Source organism: Rana temporaria, chromosome 9, assembly GCF_905171775.1.
Source record: "Rana temporaria chromosome 9, aRanTem1.1, whole genome shotgun sequence".
NCBI lineage: Eukaryota > Metazoa > Chordata > Amphibia > Anura > Ranidae > Rana > Rana temporaria.
In genome coordinates this window covers 118236308-118261887 of record NC_053497.1, presented here as the reverse complement: position 1 = coordinate 118261887, position 25580 = coordinate 118236308, and the positions used below count along the sequence as shown (strand labels likewise).

The 25580-nt window shown below is 42.3% G+C and overlaps 1 protein-coding gene across 2 annotated transcripts in view; it reads right to left on the bottom strand.

Annotated features, from left to right (window-relative positions):
• Positions 1–14596: 14596 nt before the first annotated feature.
• GRIPAP1 (GRIP1 associated protein 1) overlaps positions 14597–25580 on the bottom strand; it is a 149483-nt gene continuing 138499 nt past the window's right edge. Inside the window, exon 28 of one of the 2 annotated variants that reach the window (XM_040324268.1) lies at positions 14597–16068. In XM_040324268.1, coding sequence (XP_040180202.1) covers positions 15976–16068 — 93 coding nt within the window. In that variant the 3' untranslated portion in view covers positions 14597–15975. The remainder of the gene's footprint in view (positions 16069–25580) is intronic. The other variant, XM_040324269.1, reaches the window with a different exon arrangement.

Sequence of the window (25580 nt, the reverse complement as noted above, 5' to 3'; positions counted from 1 at the left end):
CATCTGTGCGGGCGCGCTCCCAAGTACTGCATCTGTGTCCATTCACACAGAATTCAGGACTCTGCCCCACCACGCTTCATTGGATTTGATTGACAGCAGCGGGAGCCAATGGCTGTGCAGCTAGCAATCTATCCCATTAGGACACGAGACACCAGCTAGAGCTGGTGTGCTCGTTCCCGGACTGGGGATGACAGCTTTTAGGTAAGTAAAATGGGGGGGCTGCAGCACTACAGAAGGTTCTTCACCTTAATATATAGAATGCATTAACTACTAGCCGACCAGCCACCGTCATTATACGGCGGCAGGTCGGCTCTCCTGGGCGAGAGCCCGTAGCTATACGTCCGCTTTTCGAGCGGCCACTAGGGGCGCGTGCGCGCCGCTGGAGGCGCGCGTGCGCCCCCCGCTCGCCCCCGACTCCCGTGCGTGTGCCCGGCGGGCTCGATCGCCGCCGGGCACTCGCGATTGCTCGTTACAGAGCGGGGACCGGGAGCTGTGTGTGTAAACACACAGCTCCCGGTCCTGTCAGCGGGGGAAATGCTGATCTTTTGTTCATACAATGTATGAACAGAGGATCAGTGTTTCCCCTAGTGAGGCCACCCCCCCCCCTACAGTAAGATAACACACAGGGACATACTTAACCCCTTCCCCACCCCCTAGTGTTAACCCCTTCACTGCCAGTGGCATTTTTATAGTAATCCAATGCATTTTTATAGCACTGATCGCTATAAAAATGCCAATGGTCCCAAAAATGTGTCAAAAGTGTCCGAAGTGTCCGCCATAATGTCGCAGTACTGAAAAAAAATTGCTGATCGCCGCCATTACTAGTAAAAAAAACATATTAACCACTTGCCCACCAGGTAAATTCTGGCACTTCTCTCCTTCATGTGAAAATCACAATTTTTTTGCTAGAAAATTAATCAGAACCCCCAAACATTATATATTTTTTTTTAGCAGACATCCTAGGGAATAAAATGGCAGTCATTGCAATACTTTTTGTCACACCGTATTTGCGCAGCGGTCTTACAAGCGCACTTTTTTTGGATAAAAATCACTTTTTTGAATTAAAAAATAAGACAACAATACATTTTGCCCAATTTTTTTATATATTGTGAAAGATAATGTTACGCCGAGTAAAATGATACCCAACATGTCACGCTTAAAAATTGCGCCCGCTCGTGGCATGGCGTCAAACTTTTACCCTTAAAAATCTCGATAGGCGACGTTTAAAAAATTCTACAGGTTGCATTTTTTGAGTTGCAGAGTAGGTCTAGGGCTAGAATTATTGCTCTCACTCTAACGATCGCGGCGATACCTCACTTGTGTGGTTTGAATACCGTTTTCATATGCGGGCGCTACTCGCGTATGCGTTTGCTTCTGCGCGCGAGCTCGTCGGGACCTCAGATCTCATAATTAGACTTAAATGCAAAAAAAAAAAAAAAAAAAATGTCATTTTTTCAAATGACAAAAAAAAAAAATGTTTCTTTAAGAGGCTGGGCGGGACTGACGTTTTGACGTCACTTCCGCCCAGCAGAGCTATGAGGACGGGTGAAGGAGATTTCTCCTTCAGTCCCGTCCCCGTTCAGCTGCCGGACACATCCGATCCCCTCCGCCGCTACCGACGGCTCCGGTAAGCGGCGGAGGGCGCGGGAGAGCGGCGGGAGGGGCCCTCTCCCGCCACCGATAACGGCGAATCCGCCGCGGAGACCGCCGTTATCGTGTACACCACCGCCCCCTGAAAAGATGAATGTCTCGGTTGTGGCAGCAGCTGCTGCCGTTATCGAGATATTCAACTTTAAAAAGGAGGACGTCTTTTTGACATGGGGCGGTGGTCAAGAGGTTAATAAAAATGCCATAAAAATACCCCCTATTTTGTAAATGCTATAACTTTTGCGCAAACCAATCAATAAACGCTTATTGCGTTTTTTTTTACGAAAAATATGTAGAAGAATACGTATCGGCCTAAACTGAGGAAAAAAAATGTTTTTTTATATATTTTTGGGGGATTTTTATTACAGCAAAAAGTAAAAAATATTCATTTTTTTCAAAATTGTCGCTCTATTTTTGTTTATAGCGCAAAAAATAAAAACCGCAGAGGTGATTAAATACCACCAAAAGAAAGCTCTATTTGTGGGAAAAAAAGGACGCCAATTTTGTTTGGGAGCCACGTCGCACGGCCGCGCAATTGTCAGTTAAAGCGGCGCAGTCCCGAATCGCAAAAAGTGCTCTGATCTTTGGGCAGCAATATGGCCCGGGGGTTAAGTGGTTAAGGTGAAAACCCATAAGGGTTTACAACCCCTTTAATGGCTGGTTCACACTTGTGAGATTAAAAAATGCAAGTAAAAACTCATATGGAAGCACTTGTGTTTTACCTGCATTTTTATGGGTGTTTTTTAAATTCATATTGCATTTGGCTGCTTTTTTTTTTTCCTGTGAATTTTCTGACTATTTTGACATAATTTCCTTTTCACAAAAAAAAAATACAATAAAATTATTGGCAGACATAATCATAACTTAATTTACAAAATCCCTGCTAAATCTGAAAGATAAAGCTGCATTGAGTTAATAAATAAAGCTGTGTATTTGAGTGAGGTCTTGGGACTCATTCACATGGGTGCTGTGGCATAATGGCTGCATTGCCATCATTCATAAAATGCCTTGTTTTTTTTTTTTTCACGGACGAGGTGATCTCCGATTAGCATGGAAGGTTGGCAAAAAAATTAAATGCAAGGCGTTTTGTAAATGTATGCATGGGGCTATTGCTCAATACAAGTTATAGGTGTCCGTGTGATGTGGCATATACAGGGGGTAGAACAGGTTATAGGTGTCGGTGTGTCCTGTGATGTGGTATATACAGGGGGTATAACAGGTTATAGGTGTCGGTTTGATGTGGCATATACAGGGGGTATAACAGGTTATAGGTGTCGGTGTGTCCTGTGATGTGGTATATACAGGGGGTATAACAGGTTATAGGTGTCGGTTTGATGTGGCATATACAGGGGGTATAACAGGTTATAGGTGTCGGTGTGTCCTGTGATGTGGTATATACAGGGGGTATAACAAGTTATAGGTGTGTCCTGTGATGTAGTATATACAGGGGGTATAACAAGTTATAGGTGTGTCCTGTGATGTGGTATATACAGGGGGTATAACAGGTTATAGGTGTCCGTGTGATGTGGCATATACAGGGGGTATAACAGGTTATAGGTGTCCTGTGATGTGGTATATACAGGGGTATAACAGGTTATAGGTGTGTCCTGTGATGTGTACCATCAGCTCTCTGTTCCGGTGCTTTTGGCCATCCAATTTTCCTACAGTCATCGTGTGTTGAAGTACCAGGGTCTCCAGTAAGCAGCGTCTACAGGGCACCTACCTAAGATAACACTTTGATTTTGTAATAATCAATAACGTGATTGAGAAAGTGACAGAAGAAATCATTCATCACCTTCATGTGAGGCGTAGGGCTGGCCTGTTCGCGATCGCGGTTGCTCCTGAAGTCCTGCCTCCGCACATGATGCCCAATCACAATGCACCGGATACTGAACATGTCGGCCAGAACGCGGGGGAGACGAGCAAAAATGTGAGCCGCCGTCGTCTTCACTTCCTATCTGCCGGACCGATGCAGGCCAGGACAAGAAGGTGAGTGAGATTCCCTCGTGACAGTCGTGTTACTGGCCCCGGGTGGATGAGAAAAAGAGAGGGAATACTGTAGGCAGGACAGTGTAGTATAGTGGTCAGTGAAGTTCTCAGTGTAGTGGACAGTATATTATAGTGGTCAGTGAAGTTCTCAGTGTAGTGGACAGTATATTGTAGTGGACAGTATAGTACAGTGGTCAGTGTAGTGGACAGTATAGTACAGTGGTCAGTGTAGTGGACAGTATAGTACAGTGGTTGGTGTAGTGTAGTGGACAGTATAGTATAGTGGTCACTGCTTTAGATTTACGAAAAACCTATAATATGAGGTGAAACTTAAAGCGGCGTTCCACCCAAAAATGGAACTTCCGCTTTTCAGATTCCTCCCCCCCTCCGGTGTCACATTTGGCACCTTTCAGGTGGGAGTAGATCCAGGTATTTGCTCCCACTTCCGGGCATAGATTGCCGCAGTATCCGCTGCGATCTACGCCATGTCCGTCCCCGTCCCCCCCCGTTTTCTGGGAGACAAATGGGATCGCGCATGCGCAGTAGGGAACCAGCAAGGCTTCACTTCCTGATTCTCTTACCGAAGATGCTGGCTCCTCCACCCGGGAGCCGAGGGACAGGTTGGCTTCGGGTGCCAACATCCCGGGCACCTTGGACAGGTAAATGTCCATATTTTAAAAGTCAGCAGCTTCAGTATTTGTAGCTGCTGACTTAAAAAAACAAAACATTTTTTTGGGCAGAACTCCGCTTTAAAGATCCCGTTGTTACCCAGTGTTGTAGGTGTTTGATTGTATTGCACATGTTCCTGTACATGTACCTCACTTATTGTCAAAAAAAAAAACTATTGAAACAGATAGCAATATTTTTTTGCAAAGAAACATGGTCATTTTTGATATACAGCAATTTATCATTCAAGTATTTGAACTTGAAGTAAATTCTGTTCAGCCATCTTTATGATCCAGATATACCTGAAAGAAAGCGATGTCAGCTACTGCACTTCCTGTATCTACCCTGCAGGTGAGCAATACAGCCTAATCTGGAAACTGGCCCAGGTTGTGATTGGCCAGTTAGGCAGGGCATAGATTATGGAATTTTTTCCAGTCAGTGTTAATGAGGGAATCTCTCTCACGGAGCTATTGTGTTCTTCTGGTGACTGCTAGCAATGATTATCGCTAGCAGTTATAGCCGCTGGCAATAGTCTCATACTAGAAATCCAAAATGCTTATTGTATGCAAGTCGATCTATGGGTAAACTTGGGTACAACCAGCCTGCCCATAGATGGTTTGAATCCCGGCCAGTCCCTGCTGAACCGGCATAGATTCAAACCATCTATGGCCGGCTTTAAGGAAAAGCTCCACTCCAATGAGACCATCCTCTTCTCTCTTCCTGATGGGGCTAGATGGGCAATACTCTGCAATGCAGTGCTCCCTGACTGGGTCCTGGAGCTGACCTCCCCTCCCAGACATAAAACCTCATATCCTTTTCAGCCATCATGGCCTCTGTTTGATCCAAACCTGCCATAGTGCTGCACATGGGAAAAGGGAATAGCCGCTCCAGGTGGGAACCCAGAAGAATATCCTCCATTGCAGACAACTCAGGTGCAGGCAATGCACTTAGCAAAGCAGGAACAAAAATTGTTTCTGGACAGCCGCACTCTGAACAAGTTGTAGCCTTTATTAAAAAAAGGGGACAGCACTACATGTCACGGCAAAATAAAATAAAACCTGACTGCTGACGCGTTTCGCACTGAAACTAGTGCTTAGTCATAGTGCTGCACATGTAATCAGTTGACTCCAGCATTTTGATGATTTGACAGTTTGGTTAGGAGCACAAGCAGAGGTGACAGGTAGAATTCCCAGCATGCTGGCAATGTAGCTTTTTTTTTTAAACCATTAAATTTATGAGTTTTTATTTCTGCTTTAACAGTAGAGGCCAAAATCAATACAGATTTGGATGCATTAGTCAGCTGTATATAAACATACACAATCCAAAAGTGCAATACATTTGATAAGTTAGTGCAAGTCTATTTTATTTTCTATTAAAATAACAAACATATTAAAACCACTGCAAAGAGAAGGTAAGTATAACACACAGCAGCCAAGATCCTCCACTTCTGGGGTTCTTGGCTAGAGCTCCTGGCCCCTCCCTCCTGTTGAGTGCCCCCACAGCAATTGGCTTGCTATGGGGGCACCCGAGACAAGCTGCAGCTCCATGTATCCATTGAGACACAAAGCTGCGGTTCGGCCCACCCCCTTACTCTCCTGATTGGCAGAGTTTGATTGACAGTAGCTGGAACCAATGGCACTGCTGCTGTCTCAGCCAATCAGGAGAGAGAATTTCAGAGGGCTGAGACTGTTGTGGACATCATTGGATAGAGATGGGGCTCAGGTAAGTAGTAGAGGGACTGAGGGCGGCTGCTGCGCACAGAAGGCTTTATATCTTCATGCATAGAATGCATGAAAATAAAAAAACCTTCTGACTTTACAACCCCTTTAAGCCTCAGTTCACACTGATGTGGTGCAGGATTTGCAGCGATTCCTGTGCATTTCCCACACCGCATTACAATCTCAGTCCATGAACGCAAACCACTGCAAGTGTTAATGTTAAGTTGACACCCCAAAAACAGGTTTAACCACTTCAGCCCCGGAAGGGCTTACCCCCTTAATGACCGATAGGGAAAGGACACATATAGTAGAGATGAAAAAGCTGCTCGCCCCAAAAGTTGCATGATAGAGAGAAGGGTTCCACAGTAGGGCTTTTAGGCAGCAGGGTCAAATAATAATTTAAATTGGTTCAGTATAAAAATGATATTTATTTGCCAAAGGTGGCAGATGTTACAGTGAATAATAATAAAAGGTATGTACAATATATACAGCAAGAGTACAAAAGTAAAACATTACAATCCTAGTTGCAGTAGACATGGATAAGTATACATATCGTTGTATTGTCGGTTATTGTACAATGTAGGTCTCCGACGCGTTTCGACCATTTAGTTGATCTCTTCAGGGGGACAAGGGTTCTAAAATATTAATTACAAAGTTTCAAAATTAGAAAAAGAGAACATGTCAACATACATCACATAGAGTACCATGATGATATATTTACCGCTACAACAGAGAATCAGGGATATTGAGAGCCGCTGGATAGTCCGGAGAGGCTTATGGCTGCCCCATCCCCCCCCAAAAAAGGTGAAAGGTCCTTTCAAGAGGGCTTACAAGGAGCCAGAGTGTGGACACCCTCTAGGTGGCAAAGGAGCTAGCACCTGCAAAGAACACCCACATTGAAATAATTAGTTTGGAAGAATTTAATAAATTAATTCAATGCATAGCTGCCAAAAATGACAGTCAGGCGGATTGTGTAGTAGTAAACGGGCTGAAGACAGGTACTAATTGCCAATGTATATAATGAGTGTCAGGGCAACCTATAAGGTCCATAGGGGTTAATTAATAAGTAAAGGATATAATAGGGTAATTAAAGTAGGGCAGTGGTAAACTAGATGAGTGTGTGAGTGAATGGGTGGTGTGAGTGGTTAAAAAAGTAAATGGTTGTAAGAGTATTTATTTATTTATGTACCTACCATTTACTTTTTTAACCACTCACACCACCCATTCACTCACACACTCATCTAGTTTACCACTGCCCTACTTTAATTAGTACCTGCCTTCAGCCCGTTTACTACTACACAATCAGCCTGACTGTCATTTTTGGCAGCTATGCATTGAATTAATTTATTAAATTCTTCCAAACTAATTATTACAATGTGGGTGTTGTTTGCAGGTGCTAGCTCCTTTGCCACCTAGAGGGTGTCCACACTCTGGCTCCTTGTAAGCCCTCTTGGATGGACCTTTCACCTTTTTTGGGGGGGGATGGGGCAGCCATAAGCCTCTCCGGACTATCCAGCGGCTCTCAATATCCCTGATTCTCTGTTGTAGCGGTAAATATATCATCATGGTACTCTATGTGATGTATGTTGACATGTTCTCTTTTTCTAATTTTGAAACTTTATAATTAATATTTTAGAACCCTTGTCCCCCTGAAGAGACCGACTAAACGGTCGAAACGCGTCGGGGACCTACTTTGGGGGATCTACATTGTACAATAACCGACAATACAACGATATGTATACTTATCCATGTCTACTGCAACTAGGATTGTGATGTTTTACTTTTGTACTCTTGCTGTATATATTGTACATACCTTTTATTATTATTCACTGTAACATCTGCCACCTTTGGCAAATAAATATCATTTTTATACTGAACCAATTTAAATTATTTGACCCGGCTGCCTAAAAGCCCTACTGGGGAACCATTCTCTCTTTCACCTCCTTAATGACCAGGCCATTTTTTGCGATGCGGCACTGCGTTGCTTTAACTGACAATTGTGCGTCATGCGACATTGTACACAAACAATTTATGTCCTTTTTTTCCCAACAAATAGAGCTTTCTTTTAGTGGTATTTTTATAACCTATGCGGTTTTTATTTTTTGTGCTATAAACAAAAAAAGAGCGACAATTAAAAACAAAAAAAAAACACAGTATTTTTTACCCTTTGCAATAACAAATATTCCAAAAAAGAAATAAGATTTTTTTTTTTCATAATTTTAGGCCAATATGTATTCTTCTACATACTTTTGGTTTAAAAGTGTATATTGATCTGGTTTGCACAAAAGTTATAGTGGCCTACTAAATAGTGGATATATTTATGGCATTTTTATTATTCATTTTTTTTTTTTTTACTAGTAATGGCGGTGATCAGTGATTTTTTTTTTTAGTGGGACCGCGGCATTGCACCGTACAAATCGGACACTTTTTGGGACCATTGACATTTATACAGTGATCAGTATTATAAATAGCCACCGATTACTGTATAAATGTCACTGGCAGGGAAAGGGTTAACACTAGGGGGCGATCAAGGTGTTAAGTGTTTTCCCTTGGGAGGTGTTTGTAACTGTGGGGGGGAGGGGACTGACAGGGAGAAGAGAGCGATCGCTGTTCCTAATCACTAAGAACAGCAGATCTTGCTCTACTTCCCTGACTGAACAGGGATCTGTCGGTTAACATGGACAGATCCCTGTTCTGGCTCTCTGAGGAGCGGTCGCGGGTCGCCAGCAGACATCGCAGCCGCCGGTTACGCGCAAATGCGTGCACCTACGGCGGTTTGTGCAGCCGTGCCAACCTGCCGCAGTATAATGACTGCAGCTGGTTGGCAAACAGTTACAAAGCAGTGCGACTGGCTGAAATCAGATCGCATTATTCCAGTGCGGCAAAAAAGATGCATGCACCCTTTTCGTGCGGATGCGATTTCAGCCATACAAAATGAATGGGCTCAAATCGCACTGCAAAGAATCGAATGTGATTTGAACGTGAATGCGGTGCAATTCCTGTCTGAATCACTTGCGGTTTACCGCACCACATCAGTATAAACCAGAACTAAATTTAATGTATTTCGATGTAAAAGAGCCAGGTCTTAACATATGAATCAACAACAGGTTGAATTTTAAATACTTTATTTCCAGTCACATACATGTTGTATTCCTGCGCTGGCAGGGAGCATGCGTAATTTAGTTATATGGCTGTTTTGGCGCACATCCATCCTGTGCCTTCCACTGCCAGCTGCAAAAGTCACATTAATGCCTCTCAAACACACTTTTCTCATCAAAATCAATGCCTGTCTACACCATAGTTTACAAAGGAAGTTATGTGTGAAGAGAAGCATTTATTAAAACAAATCTGTCACAGGCCTTGGCATCATCTCCAGTGTACAGTAATGGTCCGCTTTTGTCATTGCAATAATATAGATACACAAATTCACATACAAATATATATACAAGTCATTTTACAGGTCATGGTGCACTAAATAGATCACAGATTCTTCTACTATATATAGATTTAATGCACCATGCCATATATATCTATATAGATATATATATATAAAGAATAACAATCTGTTATGTATATTAAATGCACCGTGACCTATAAATATAGAACAGATTGCTCTGTTACATTACATAATCTAATATACAGTATCTGAAGCTCATGGGCATAATACAATGTTATATCACAAGATGGATCTGTGGATTTTGAAATGTTATTCATCAGTTTTTTACAAGTCGAGGACTTTTTCCGGATATATTTATTAGACAATACCTCCAATTGGTATAGGGGGGGTCCATCATAGGACATTTTTTTCATGGACCTCTGTTCCTACCTTCCTTATCTGCCCCAGTCAAAGCCATTTTCTTAATTTTACAAGCTTTAGGTGAACCTAGGCTTTGCCTATGTAGGGCAAAGCAACATGTTCACTTTAAATTCCACCCCCAGGTTGGCCTCTACTTCCCTGTGTAAAATCTAAGTTAAAGTGGAGGTCCACACAAAAAGTGAACCTCTGCTTTTCGGAACCCTCCCTCCGGTGTCACATTTGGCACCTTTCAAGGAGGAGGGGGTGCAGATACCTGTATAATACAGGTAATTGCACCCACTTCCGGGCATAGACTCCCGCAGGAGTCACGCCCCTTCCCGTCCCCCACTGTCTTCTGGGAAACACACTGGTCCCAGAAGACAGCGGGACCAGCAAGGATGCGCAGCGTGACTCGCGTATGCGCAGTAGGAAACTGGGAAGTGAAGCCGCAACGCTTCACTTCCTGATTCCCTCACCGAAGATGGCGGCGGGGGCAGCCGAGAGCTGAGCGATTGTCTGGCTTCGGCTGCCTAAATCGCAGGCACCCTAGACAGGCAACTGTCCATTTATTAAAAGTCAGCTTTACTCCTGTTTGGAGTTTTCACAAGCCTGGGGACTATCTTTCCACCCCCATGTGACGGCATTGTTAGTCTGAGCAGCCAGTCACCAGGCTCCAGCCCTGTCATATGAATGAGTGTCCCATACCCAGAGGTACCAGGAATGTCTCTTTCCGCAGTGGCAAAAGGAATGCAGTGGGTGAGAAGTGAAGGCAATTATAAGCTAGGGGGGGGTGTCAAGCCTTAAAGTGGTTGTAAACCCTTTTTTATAACTTTATGCTACAGGTAAGCCTATATTAAGGCTTACCTGTAGCTACCCTGGATATCTCCTAAACCTGCACGGTTTAGGAGATATCCCCCCGTGCCGTTACCAGTGGCTCCCGTACATGCGCAGGAGTGACATCATCTCAGCTCCGGCCAATCACAGCGCCCAGAGCCACAATACCCGGAAGTAAGCTCCGGGAGAGATGTCCGCGGCCAGAGGGTTGAGGACGGCTGTGTGGGCTTCGATCTAAGGTAAATAATACATAATTAGTTAGTATTCTATGCATACTAGCTCATTATGCCTTTGTCTTGCATGTTTTTTTTTTTCTTTTAAGGGTTTACAACCCCTTAAGGCAGAAGTACAGACAAAGCTGTGGATCACAGGAGTGCAGTTAGTTCTGCCCTCCTGTGACCCATTTTCAGCAGACATCTCGCTGTTGGCCCAGGGCTGGGAAAAGATCGTAACCATAGAGTAGGGATCCACCCAGATGCCTGGACCGGCACCCGGCTCAGCCTCTCAGTGAGTGTCTAAACCAGCTACTCCCACCTCTCCATAGCTCAGCACTACAGTGAGGAGGGACAGAGCAGAGAGCCAGTGACCGACAGTCGCCAGCTCCCTGCTCACGGAGCACTGAGAACCGAGTGATCAGTGGTCGTTGATAGCTCAGTTCTTAGTTTTAAAGCAGACCGATGATGCATCCACCTTATGGTAAGAATGGATTTAAAAAAACAGAAGAACCCAAAACTTCTCTTTTAAAGTGAACCTGTTGCTTTGACCTGAATTTTTAATAGCGATATATCCATATCCTGGAATGAGAGATCCAGCTATTTTTTATCATCAGCATCACACATATGTATACTTATACATACAGTATATGCACAAATTAGCTGCAAAAAAATTGTAATCCTATTGTTTAGCCAGCCTTGGGATTCATACACTTCTGCCACTATAAACCAGAAGAGTGAGCTCTGTTACAATTAGATTACTTACGGTCGTCTCCTTATTTGCATCATGCTGAGTGGACAATGAAGGAGCAGCAGCCCACTGATCAGGTCAACCCTCTTAGCATATTTTCCTAAACTAAAATTACAGATGCAGATTGGCTGTCAGGGGGCAACACTTTTTCCAGGTTATACCTTAGCTGCACTATGTACATTTATTATTGTGCATGTGATGAACAAGGTCTGCTGCAGACACACAGGCTTAAACTGGCCATACATTATACAATTTTCTTATTAACTTTCCTTTAAGATTTACCTTCAACTAATGCAGTGCAAGGTCCTGCCTGATTGCATACAAATTGAAAGTGTTCAGGTTTGACCTCATATTATTATGTGTTTTTTTTTTTTAATCAAAAGGAAAATTGTATAATGTACGGTCAGCCTTATTCAGAGCAAGTCATGTTGTGCAATGTGTATTAACTCACTACACCTGCATTTTACAGTTACTGGTTAGAGCAGGATGCTCTTTATTAAAGTAAACCTGCTCTCAGGAAAACCAGTAGCTACCGTATTTATCGGCGTATACCGCGCACTTTTTTGCCCTGAAAATCAGGGCAAAATCACGGGAGCGCAGTATATGCCGATACCCGCGCCGAGTTTTGAATACTGCGCCGACATATACCGAGCGCAGTACACTCGGGTATAGTCGAGCAGTCTCGGCTCCTTCCGCACTCACGTCCTGGACGTACAGGACGTCAGCGCGGGTAGCCGAGCATTGCCGACAATACACAAGTGTACTGCGCTCTGTATATGTCGGCGCAGTATTCAAACTCGGCGCGGGAAACGAGCGGGGAGGACGCGAGGACGCCGCACCCGCCGAAGAGGACACCCGACCCGCCGAAGAGGACAGCCGAAGCCACAGAAGGACGCCGGACCCGACGAGGCCGCCGCGCAAGACACCAAAACTGTAAGTACAAAAAAAAACAAAAAAACTTTTTTTCCACAGGATTGGGGGCCACTTTAGGGGTGCGCGGTATACGCGGGAGCGCGTTATACCGCGATAAATACGGTATTCATTTATCATCTAATAGCAGCATACCTCTGTTGTCTTGTAAAATGTTGCAGAGGTTTGGCACGACCCTCTGCTTCCTAAATCTTCCCATTATTCTAAGCACAAGTAAAGCACATTGTCCTGCAGGAGACCCTTAACACATGATAAGCAGCATAGACAATTTGGGACGACTTAAGCCAACCATAGACGGATCAAAATTCATCTGGTTCAGCAGGAATTGTCCGAATTTCGATCGATCTATAGGCAGGCTGGTTTTACTGAAGTCAATCTATCAATGTCAGAATACAATAGCACAGTGGGAGGGATTCCCCCATCAATACTGTGTTGATGGGGAAATTGAGAGATTTTCTTTCCTTTAATTCGTCGTTGAAGGAATGAAAATAGCATGGGTGGAGTACCCAACCTCTACAAGTTTAATTTTACTGCAGCAGCATGTTTGGGGAAGGTCCCTGGTGAATTCAAACGTTATTTAGCAAGATAAGCAATAAACATTTTAGCGAATCGGTCACTAAGCAGAAGCCTCACAAGGAAGCTGACATTTTCCAACTTATAGGACATATATAAGTTTCAAAGCATCTAGATGGTGAGCTTCTTACCACGGGTTACAAATAAATCCAACTCAGGAGTAACCACTCGCCTAGATTCCACCTGCAATAAAACTAAGCCCTGATGAAGAGAGATTTGTGCATAAACCTTTGTTATGTTGGCTGTCAACTTTTGAAAGACCCCCCTATTGTGGGAAATAAAAGATTTTTCATCTGGACCAGCCCCTAATGCTTGGTGTTCTCATCCTTTTAACTCCATACATACGAGTTTCAGGCAGTAAAGCTTAAAGTGGCAGAATTGTGGGGCTGTCAATGCTGGCCTCCTTCTAAACATGCTAGATGTATGGCTGTATCTGACAAATACTTTTAAGACCTGATTCACACCTATGCAGGTTGCAGGTGTGAACCAGGCCTTAGTCACAAACCCAGGCCAGTCACACTGCATACGTGTGTTCGCCATGTCTTTATTTGTTTTGGTTCAGTGACATAATTGAAGCCCAAGCATTAGGATGAGACCCAGGGAACTAGCATGCTCATTATTCTCTTCATGACATACTGTTTAACTCATTTCTTCGCATAAAAGAGGTTAAAATATATGAAGTGCTGCATCCCTTTAACAATATAAACCTAAAAGACATTGTGAAGATGGGACTTTTAGGCACAACATTTTACATAAAATGCAAATTTTTATTACACATAACATATAGATAGAAAATTACATTTATTTTATTTTTTTTACAAAATACCATAAAAGTTTAAATAACTAACATCATGATATATCCTTTCCAAAAGGTACTGATTTTCTATGGCCCAATAGGTTTCCTGGACATAGGCTACTTCTTCAGGAGTCGTCAGTATCTTTGTGTAGAGAGAACAATCTAAATTAAATAACCTAATTAATACATTCATTCATTGTCTATATCATCCCATTGTATACCCCCCAGTCCTAATATTTCTCCCCTTACTTAGACAGTCTATGTGGGATGGCTACTTATGGGTATACAATGGGATGATATGGAACAGCCTTTTCAACCAGGGTGCCTTCAGATTTCTTCAGAGGTGCCTTGGCAAAAGCCAAAAAATTGCCCAAAATTGTATACAAGCCAGTGGGTGGGTCAAGCCTGCCTTTTAGTTACACAAAGCCACAAGTTTTTATTGTGCACCATTAAAACCTTCCAGCTGCCTAACAACCAATGATGTCATCAGATAATAAGGAGGACATCAAATACCTCTACAGCAGGGATGTCAAACTCAATTTCATTGTGGGCCGCATCAGCATTATGATTGCCCTCAAAAGGGCCAGTTGTACCTGTAAGATTAGATGTCCAGCGCATCCCCTCCCCTTACATTAGATGTCAAGAGCCACCCCACCATCAGAAGTTGAGTCCCCCACCCTCCCTTACATCACAGTGCACCCCCCTTCCTTATGCTGCTGCTGGGAAGAAGCTGGATGAATTGCTTAAAGGAAGAAAGTAAGTGTCTGGAGTAGGACCAGAGGAGGGCTGGCGCTCTCCTGTAGTTGCAGGAGAGGTGTGAAAGCCACATAAAGTGGCCTGGAGGGCATTGTGTTTGAGACCTGTGCTCTACAGCATCCTTGTTTACCCTTCCCATGTATTTCTCTGTCAGCACTGGGGTCACATTAGCTGAGAGATGGAGGGAAATTGAGGGAGAAGAGAAACATTGGAGTACTACTCAGTACCAGAGTGTAAAGGTGTATTTGTCTTGGAGGAATAAGTAACCTGTAAAATTGGGTATCCTGTGTGTGGATGTTGCTGTGTTTTATGTAAAACTGTTGGTTTCGTTTTTCACATTTTAAAACGGGGTTCCTTGAGATTTTGCCTTCACCAAAAAATGGTTGAGAAACACTGATATAGACAATGAATGAATGTATCTCATTAAGATTATTCTCTGTATACAAAGATACTGTCAGCTCCTAAAGAAGTGGAGCTGTGCAGGAAATGTGTCGGGCCATAGAAAACCATTACCTTTGGTATTAATCATTTTAGATTTATTTGGTTTTTACGGTATTTGTGAAAAGTGAAAATTTCTATATATGTTCTATTGTGCAATAACAATTAGCATTTTTGTAAAATGTTGTACCTCAAAAGTCCCATCTTCACAACATCTCTCAGGTTTCTATTCCTTCTCATGATGAAGAAGTAGCTTCAAGCCCAGGAGTCAGAAGAATGGCTTCTGCCTAAGGATTTTCACACAGGTAGACTGCATTGCAACATATTTTTTGAATGATGATATGGCGGTTCTACATTAAATAAGCCCAATCAGAAAGCTGTAAGAAGGACAGACAGTGCAATTACATAAGATGATTTGAAGGCCGTCTTTGCCAAAAGGTTCTGGATATTTTGGACACACAGCAAAACATCATGTAAAAAGCCTAGCAAAAAAAACATTTATGAAGGGCAGCCAAAAGCAGAAAAAAAAACGAACAAAAAAACACAACTAAAAGAATAAAGAAACATCAGGAACAATTTCTCCCATTATATATATATATATATCTCTTCAGTATTCAGATGAGATCTGTGCAAATTCTTCTGTACATTGTAACCTGAAGTAGTGTGCCATGACCACCCTCACCGGACAAAAAGGAAATCCTTGTAAAGACAACTAACTTTAAAATGGGGACCCACAAACATGAGGAATGCATGAGCACAGAGAGTGGATTCAAACGAAAACTGGGGGAAATGTGCCCTTTACAGGTAAACTGAATGGAGCTGGATAGAAGAGTTCAATATTAGAGATGGTTTGAACAGTGCTGGAGACTTCAGCTTGCCAAGCCAGTGGTGGGGCTCTCATGTGCGGCCGTGACACATTCCTTGCTGAGGCGGACAATCTCCTGGGAAAGGGCTTCCAGATCCTGTATGTGAGACACAAATTACTTTATTATTCTGATGAAAGAAATTCCATCCATAGTGCTTTTACTCCCCATATCCCCTAAAAAGGCCTATTCCGATACCCTGAAAACTTACCAAACCCTACAGGAAGAGTTTTCTCTTACAAAACATACCTTTCTCCAACACGCGCCACCAACAAAATCACATATGGCATCATTAAAAGTATCTCTTCACCACTGCTTTCTCAGATAATGAAAAAAAATTACATATATTCTACACTCCACTAACTTTGAAAACACCATGAAATGTACTGTGGGGGTGGCGAAAATATGTTTTACCACTTAACTCAGAACAGTAGGAAAACATGCTAGAAATACTACCCATAGTATCGCTATTATCAACCCAAAAACAACGCCAATTGTTCATCTTTCACCCCCCCAAAAAAAAAAAAATGAATCTGCTGGGCCCATGGAAGAAACTCTCATACACATGCTTTGGAGATGCTCAAAATTGTTCAGAAACCGGGAATCCATTTTCCAAACTCTGAACATGAACATTCTAAATTTCACATATGCATAAAATTCTGAACATGTTCTTCTACCCAACACAATTACCATCAGACCCTTGCATAGCCATACTAAGAATCCTCCCCGAATCTCTTGTTCCTGAATCCTTGCAACTACCAATCACAAGATTGCTTTTCTTGGCACGAAAACTGATTGCGAAAAAATGGGTCTCCCCTGCCCCTTCCACATTCTGTTAATGGAAAGCCTCCATCAATACCATTTTGGAGAGGGAAAAGCTTATGTATCTGCACAGAGGGTTCCCTCCAAAAGTTTTCAAGCTCTGGGCACAATGGCTAGACTCTCCTATGCCTGCCCTCTACTTGATAGACTATATGTATGAATGTGTGTTAGGGACCTTAGGTTGTAAGCTCCTTGAGAGTAAGGACTGATATGAATGTACAACATATATGTAAAGCACTGCGTAAATTGATGGCACTATACAAGAACCTGAAATAAATAGACTATTGTGATGAATCAGTCAGAGGGGCAATCTTCATTAACTCCAGATTCAAAAACCACCACAAAAAACATCTATACAATAAAATGTTGGTCTATATTTACAATATAGCCAAAATTGATAAAAATGCTACATATGCATAATATTCTGAAGACTAGGTTGTTTAGAACAAGTTAGATACCATTACAGATAATTTCTGTAACATGTTAATGTTACCTTATTTATGGGTACTGACCGTCTTACTGAAATGTTGTGTACCCCTTTATCATATTAAGGTGACATGAACAATGTAGAGTTTGAACTGTTTTACATTCCCTCCTGCCTACCAAAGGAAAGAAGGGGGAAGAGGATGAATAAAGAATGTTTTACATTTTTTTTCCTCCCCTGCAATACTTGTTCTTTTTATGATCCTACAAACCAGAATCTCTTTTCCTTTTCAAATGTATGTAATGTTTTGATGAAAGCTACAATATCTACAAATGTAACTTTTTGTTCAAATAAGAAATATCTGATTACAAAAAAGGCCAAATCCAGCAACCGTAGTAAGCATTTTATTGATTTGCAGACAGCCAACATATTTGTTATTGCTTTTACAAAGAACAATGATTTATTTGCATCAGTTAAATCTCCTAGAGAAAATACAAAATGATCCCACCACAGTTATTTAGATACACATTGCTTTATTTTGGGGTGGAGGCAAGTTAATCTACCAGTATGTTTTAATGAATACTATAAAATGGGGAGCTAATAAAATACCGTATGGTGACTAAATATACAATAAACAGCAAAAAAAAATAAAAAATTAAGGCCGGCCATGCATGGTTCAAATCTTGGCTGGTTCAACAGGAAATTAATTACCCATTAATAGGCAGGTTAAATGTACCAAATTGATTGATCAATCAACTTGGGCACAACGAGCCTGCCAGATTCTTTTGCGATTATTGCTAGCAGATGCTATAGCTGCTAGCAATAATCACTGCCTTCTTCCGGCAGGTCAGCCCTCCGCCGGGAGATGACAATTGCCGATTCCCCTGTCAACACTGTTTGTGTTGATGGGGGAATCGTGAAAATTTCTTTCCTGCAACCCTTGGTTGCAGGAAAGAAATTCGCACCCTATATGGCCAGTCTAATAGGTAGATTCAGTAAGAGTTAGGCCGGCTTATCAGTAGATAAGCCAACCTAACTCAGAATCTACGCCGACTTATGCTCAAACAGAGATACGCTTAAACATATCTAAAATAAGACGGCTTGCGCCGTCCTATCTTAGATTGCAATATTTCGGATGGCCGCTAGGTGGCACTTCCATTGCGGTCGGCGTAGAATATGTAAATGAGTAGATACGCCGATTCACGAACGTACGCCCGGCGCAGTACTTTTACGCCGTTTACGTAAGAGATAGGCCGCGTAAAGTTAGAGCTAGGCCCTAGTTGGAATAGTAATGTCAAGTATGGCCGCCATTCCCGTGTCGAAATTCGAATTTTTTACGTTGTTTGCGCAAGTCGTCCGTGAATCGGGATTTACGTCGTTTAGGTCCACGTCAAAATCAATAGGCCCGTGCGGCGTACTTAGCCACAATGCACACTGGGAAATGTAGGCGCCCGGCGCATGCGCAGTTCGCAACAATCGTAAGGTCAAGCCCCATTAACATACAACACGCCCCCCTCAAACACATTTGAATTAGGCGCCCTTACGCCCGCCGATTTAGGCTACGCCGCCGTAACTTAGCAGGCAAGTACATTGTGAATCATGTACTTGCCTCGCTAACTTACGGCGGCGTAGCTTAAATTCCCTGAGCTACGCCGCCGCAAAGTTAAGCAAATGTACCTGAATCTAGCTATGAGTCTTTGTCAATCAATCAATAATTCACATTATAAGTATTCGGCCTCTCAGATACAGAAGGTCGAATGCACGCAAGATAGAAAGATCCAGGGCAGATGTTTACAGAAGCACATGCAACATAAATCTTTTTGGCAACTGATCACAATTTAGGGGTTCAAAGACCAGGGAAAGTCAATAAATATTAATATCCCACATTTATTTCTATAATTAGAGCTAATTGCAACCACACTCACATAAGTCAATGCAGAGATGGGAGTATATGCCCACAAACACATGGAGAACATAAAAGGTTTATGCATTTCCTGGTGGGAGTCTGCACACCATTGCTGCAAGACTAGGCCTAACCACTGAGCCATTAGGTTGCTAAAAGCCTGTGTATGAGCATGGATACTATCAGTCCACGCACAACAGACACTTCAGGTACCCCTGACATTTTACATCTATTGGGGGATTCTAGCTATAAGATCACCCAGTTGAAGTTCATGCCTGCCCAGAGTCTCATTTCACCTGCATACATTCTCAATAATTAAACACAATGGCAGGGAGAGGACACATTTGATTGGCTGTGGCATGCAGATAAATCAGAAAATTCTGATATTTGGATATTTTTTCCACTGGTGTCCCCCAAGAGAACTAAAAGTGTGATCCTATTTATTATACGACTAAGGATGCACGTAGTAAGTATGGTCTGCAGGACTTCAGTTTAAGTAGGCTTGCACTGAGACAATACAGATGCCGCCATTTGTGACCGCCACGTGCCAGTTGCCTGGCTTTCCTATATCAGCCCTCAGCAGTGCTTTCTACTCTGCATGTTTTTTTTTTTCAAGTGAGTGACTCAAAAAGTAAAAAAAAGACAGCCAGGCAATTAGTATTTTATAATGTTTTCAGCAATGGCAGCCTACATCTCTGTACAGATTTCCTTTAAGCCCACAGACAGCATACATAGAAGTTCCATAGGGGAGCTAACTGACACCAGGTATACCTGGATAGGTAAACTAGGATTACATTGAGCACGGTACGTTGTTTCTTAGATTGCATGTATGTACTAACCAGGCTACCTGTTTAATCGATTACTTGTTGATGTAAGATAATTGAAAACCAAATAAAAAAAAAAAAAAGAAGTTCCATTGAGAATCACCAGGCTTATAGTGGCCATTTGCTACCTGCTGCTGATGTTCCTACGGTCATATTTTTTTTTTATCCACAAGCTTGTTTTAAAGTTGTGAAACATATACCATGAAAAACAGCAACATCACATTTTCAAGCTGTAAAGAAATTAAGTAAATTCAAAGAAGAATTTTACATTTGCAGAAATTTGTTTAATATCTTCTCCTGCCCATTATGTTCTCTAAAAAGCATTAAGTAACAATAATGACTGCACTGTAGCCTAATATGGGGGTTTCTTTCATCTAAATGTTATATAAATGGACATCATCACATAAGCACAGCGAATGTTCTCTCTCATTCACATTTTCCTTAGAGATGAGATTTTGAAAATTAGGTCAAAACTTAAAGCGGAATCCCTACTATGATATTGCACAATGCAAAAAGCAGCAAAACTCAGTAGCACTCAGTAATACATACCGACAGTGCCTTGATAAAGTATTCATACCCCTTGAAATTTTCAAAATTTTGTCATGTTACAACCAAAAACGTAAATGGATTTTATTGGGATTTTATGTGATAAATCAACACAAAGTGGCACATAATTGTGAAGTGGAAGGAAAATGATAAATGGTTTTCAAAATGTTTTCGCTGCAATTACAGCTGCAAGTCTTTTTGGGGATGTCTCTACCAGCGTTGCACATCTAGAGAGTCACATTTTTGCCCTTTCTTCTTTGCAAAATAGCTCAAGCTCTGTCAGATTGGATGGAGAGCGTCTGTGAACAGCAATTTTCAAATCTTGCCACAAATTCTCAATTGGATTTAGGTCTGGACTTGGACTGGGCCATTTTAACACATGGATATGCTTTGCTCTAAACCAGGTGGTTCTCAACGCTGTCCTCAGGTACCTCCAACAGGCCATGTTTGCAGGTTTTCCTTTATCTTGCACAGGTGCTTTAAATCAGAGTCAACGGCTTGGTATTTTGGACAGCTATTTTATCTATTATACAGGATTTATATAGCGCCAACAGTTTACGCAGTGATTTACAATATAAAAAGGGAGGCAATAAAGTTATAATTAGGGGTGTAACGGATCGTCACCGATCCGTGATCCGAACGGGCCACCCCGTTCGGATCGGCACACCCCGCGATCCGCGGAGCGCTCCGGAGCCTAGGCCTAGGAAAGTCCCCGGCTTCGGCCTAGCTCCGGAGCGGCGGCCAGTCTGCTTGCCAGAGCCCAGCGTGACACGCCTCCCCGCCTCCCCGGGGAGGCGTGTCACGCTGTGCACTGGGCTCTAGCAAGCTGAATGGGAAAGTTAGCAGTGAAGCACTGGTGTGAGAGGAGGGGGGAGGGGGGGAGGGGGGGGGATTAAAGCGGAAGCACGTGAGGCTGTTTGGGACTTAAAGTACAATCTTGATGTTTTTACAGATATATATATATATATATCTGTAAAAACATCAAGATTGTACTTTAAGTCCCAAACAGCCTCACCTGCTTCCTCTTTAATCCACCCCTGTGAATTGCTATTGTGCTCTTTTTTCGGATCAGCAAAAAAAAAAAAAAAAAAAAAAAGGTTCCTTTTTTTAATTGGTCCAAAAAAAAAAAAAATATTATTTTATTATATATATATATATATATATATATATATATATATATATATATATATATATATATATATATATATATATATATATATATATATATATATATATATATATATATATATAATATATATATATACATTTTTTTTTTTTTGGACCAATGAAAAAACGGACCTTTTTTTTTTTTTTGCTGATCCGAAAATGATCCGATCCGTGACTCCTGATCCGAGGATCGATCCGATCCGTGAGTTTTTTGATCCGTTACACCCCTAGTTATAATAGAATAAAATACAAGAGAATTAACCACTTAAAGACCGCCGCATGTACATATACGTCGGCAGAATGGCACGGACAGGCACATCCACGTACCTCTACGTCCCTGCCCAGACGTGGGTTGGGGACCCCCCCCCCCCCCCCCCGGTACATGCAGCAGTTCCCGTGGCTGTCCGAGTGATCCGGGATGAGGGGGCGGCTGTTCATTTTTGTCCGTCCCCTCCGGATCGCTCTCAGCCAATCCGCGCGCTCCCCGTGTGTCACTTCTTCTGCCTGTGTAAACACAGGAAGAGGGAAGTGATGTGATCTCTCCTCTCGGCGGTATTTTCAACCGCCGCTGAGGAGAAATCACATCACACAGTGAGTCTGCACAACACTACACTGACACCAGGACACGCAGGCACATTAACCCCTTGCGATCCCCCCCCTGTCACTGAATGCAGTGATCATATATGTACTGATCACTGCATTTAGTGTCAGTCTGACAGGCAGTTAGTGTTAGGTCCAGGGTAGCCCCCGTACCCCCCCTAATAAAGTTTTAACCCCTTGATCACTGGCCTAGTTAACCCTTTCACTCCCTATTGCCAGTGTCAATAAGCGATCATTTTTCTGATCGCTGTATTAGTGTCGCTGTTCCCGCTAGGTAGCTATTTTTTTTTTTATTGCGATTTTTTTCTTTACTAAAGACATGTGGCTGAATACATTTTGGCCTAAATGTTTGACTAAAATGTAGTTTATTTGATTTTTCTTATAACAAAAAGTAAAAAATATTGTTTTTTTTTCAAAAATGTCGCTCTATTTTTGTATATAGCACAAAAAATAAAAATCGCAGAGGCGATCAAATACCATCAAAAGAAAGCTCTATTTGTGGGAAGAAAAGGACGCAAAGTTTGTTTGGGAGCCACGTCGCACGACCGTGCAATTGTCTGTTAAAGCGACGCAGTGCCGAATTGTAAAAGCCCCTTGGGTCATTTGGCAGCATATTGGTCCGGTCCTTAAGTGGTTAAAGGGGTTGTAAAGGTTAATTTTTTATTTACTAAATAGGTTACCTTTTCCTTCAATTTCCCTTCTAAATGTTTTTTTTCTTTGTCTGAATTTATCACTTCCTGTTCCTCCTCAATAAGCTGTTCAGTAAGCTGTTCTAAATGACTTTCCACCGCTCGGATGATGGTGGAAAGCTTACGGAGGAGAAACAGGAAGTGAGAAATTCAAACAAATAAAACATTTTTTTTAGAAGGGAAATCGAAGGAAAGGGTAAGTGAACCAACAATGCACTAGCTTAAAGGAACTAATTTAGAAAATAAAAGACGAACCTTTACAACCCCTTTAAGAGGGCCCTGTTCATTAGAGCTTACAATCTAATAGGGTGGGGCAGGTGGTACAAAAGGTTGTAACTGGGGGGGAATAAGCTGATGAAAGCGGTAAAAGATTTGGAGATGAGATAGGCTTCCCTGAAGAGATGAGTTATCAGAGATCGCCTAAAGTTAGGTAGCAAGAGTAGGGGATAGCCGGACAGGTTGAGGTAGTGAGTTCCAGAGGATGGGAGAGGCTCTGGAGAAATCCTGGATATGAGCATGAGGGGAGGGGGGGGAGACGAGAGAGCTTGAGAGTAGGAGGTCTTGAGAAGAGCGGAGGGGACAGTTTGGGTGATATTTGGAGACAAGCTTGGTGATGTAGCCTCGGGGCAGAGTTGTGAATGGCTTTGTACGTTGTGGGTAGTATTTTGAAATTAATTTGCTGGGCGATTTGGAGCCAGTGTAGGGATTGGAGGAGAGGGTTGGCAGACATTAAGTGCTTGGTAAGGTGGATAAAGTCTGGCAGCAGCATTCATGATAGACTGAAGATGGGATAGCCTATAGAGGGGCAGGCCAATGAGAAGGGAGTTGCAATAGTTAAGGCGAGAGATATAAGGAGTGAATGAGGAGTTTGATGGTTTCATTTGTTATTAAAGGGGTGAATTTTAGAGATGTAAAGGAGGTGAATGCTACAAACTTTTGAGAACAATTCGATTTGTAGGAGTAATTCCCAAAACATGGTCTGTTGGGGGTACTTGAGGACAGGGTTGAAAACCACTGATTTTAACCATTCCATTGTAGCTCTGGCTGTATGTTTAGGGTCATTGTCCTGCATTGTCATCCATCTTCCCATCAACTCTGACCAGCTTTCCTGTCCCTGCTGACGAAGAGCATCCCCACAACATGATGCTGCCACCACCATGTTTCACGGTGGGGATGCTGTGTTCAGGGTGATGTGCAGTGTTCGTTTTCTGTCACACATAGCGTTTTGCTTTTAGCCCAAAAATTTCAAATTTGGTCTCATCTGACCAGAGCTTCTCGCAAACTGCAAACAGGACTTCTTACGGCTTTCTTTCAACAATGGCTTTCTTCTTATCACGCTTCCATAAAGGTCAGATTTGTGGAGTGCATGACTAATGCTGCGTACACACGGTTGGAAATTCTAATAACAAATGTTCGATGTGAGCTTGTTGTTGAAAAATCCAACCGTGTGTATGCTCCATCGGATATTTGCTGTTGGAGTTTCTGACAACAAATGTTTGAGAGCTGGTTCCCAATTTTTCCGACAACAAAAGTTCTTGTCGGAAATTCTACGTATGCTCGGAATCATTGAACTTAATTTCCTCGTGTTGTGCGTCACCGCGTTCTTGATGTTTAGAATTTCCGACAACATTTGTGTGACCGTGTGTACGCAAGACAAGTTTCAGCCAACATCCGTCGGAAAAAAATCCACGGTTTTGTTGTCGGAATGTCCACTCGTGTGTGTACGCAGCATAAGAGTTGTTCTGTGGACAGATTCTCCCACCTGAGCTGTGGATCTCTGCAGCTTCTCCAGAGTTACCATGGTCCTATGGGCTGCTTCTCTGATTAATGCTCTCCTTGCCTGGCCTGTCAGTTTAGGTGGATGACCATGTCTTGGTAGGATTGCAATTGTGCCATACTCCTTCCATTTTCGGATGACAGATTGAACAGTGCTCCATGAGATGTTCAAAGCTTTTTTTTTCCTTTTATAAACTAGCACTGCTTTAAACTTCTCCACAACTTTATCCCTGACCTGTTTGGTGTTTTCCCTGGCCTTCACGATGCTGTTTGTTCACTAAGGTTCTCTAATAAACCTCTCAGGACTTCACAGAACAGCTGTATTTATACTGAGAATAAATTACACACTAATTGTTACTAATTAGGTGACTTCTGAAAGTAATTGTTTCCACTAGATTTTAGTTAGGGGTATCAGAGTAAAGGGGGCTGAATACAAATGCACTCCCACACTTTTCACATATTTATATGTAAAAAAAAATTGAAAAAATATTTATCATTCTCCTTCCACTTCACAATTATGTGCCACTTTGTGTTGGTCTATCACATACAAACCTCAATAAAATACATTAAAATTTTTGGTAACATGACAAAATGTTTTATCTTTTTAAAGGAGTTCTGTAGTCGCAGCTTACACCTTCAACAGCATAGTTATACAAACAATAGTTATAATTGACAATCTAATATAAGCTTACTTGAGAAATCTCCTTTCATGTTATGAGTGTTGCCTGTCTAGTGGCCATCTCTTTAAACAACTTCCTGGATTCCCTGCGGTTTTTGCAGCTTCTCCTCTGCTGTTTACTTTCCATTTCTATGGACTACATTGTACCTTGCTTTCTGTTTTGACTCCACCTTCTAAAACA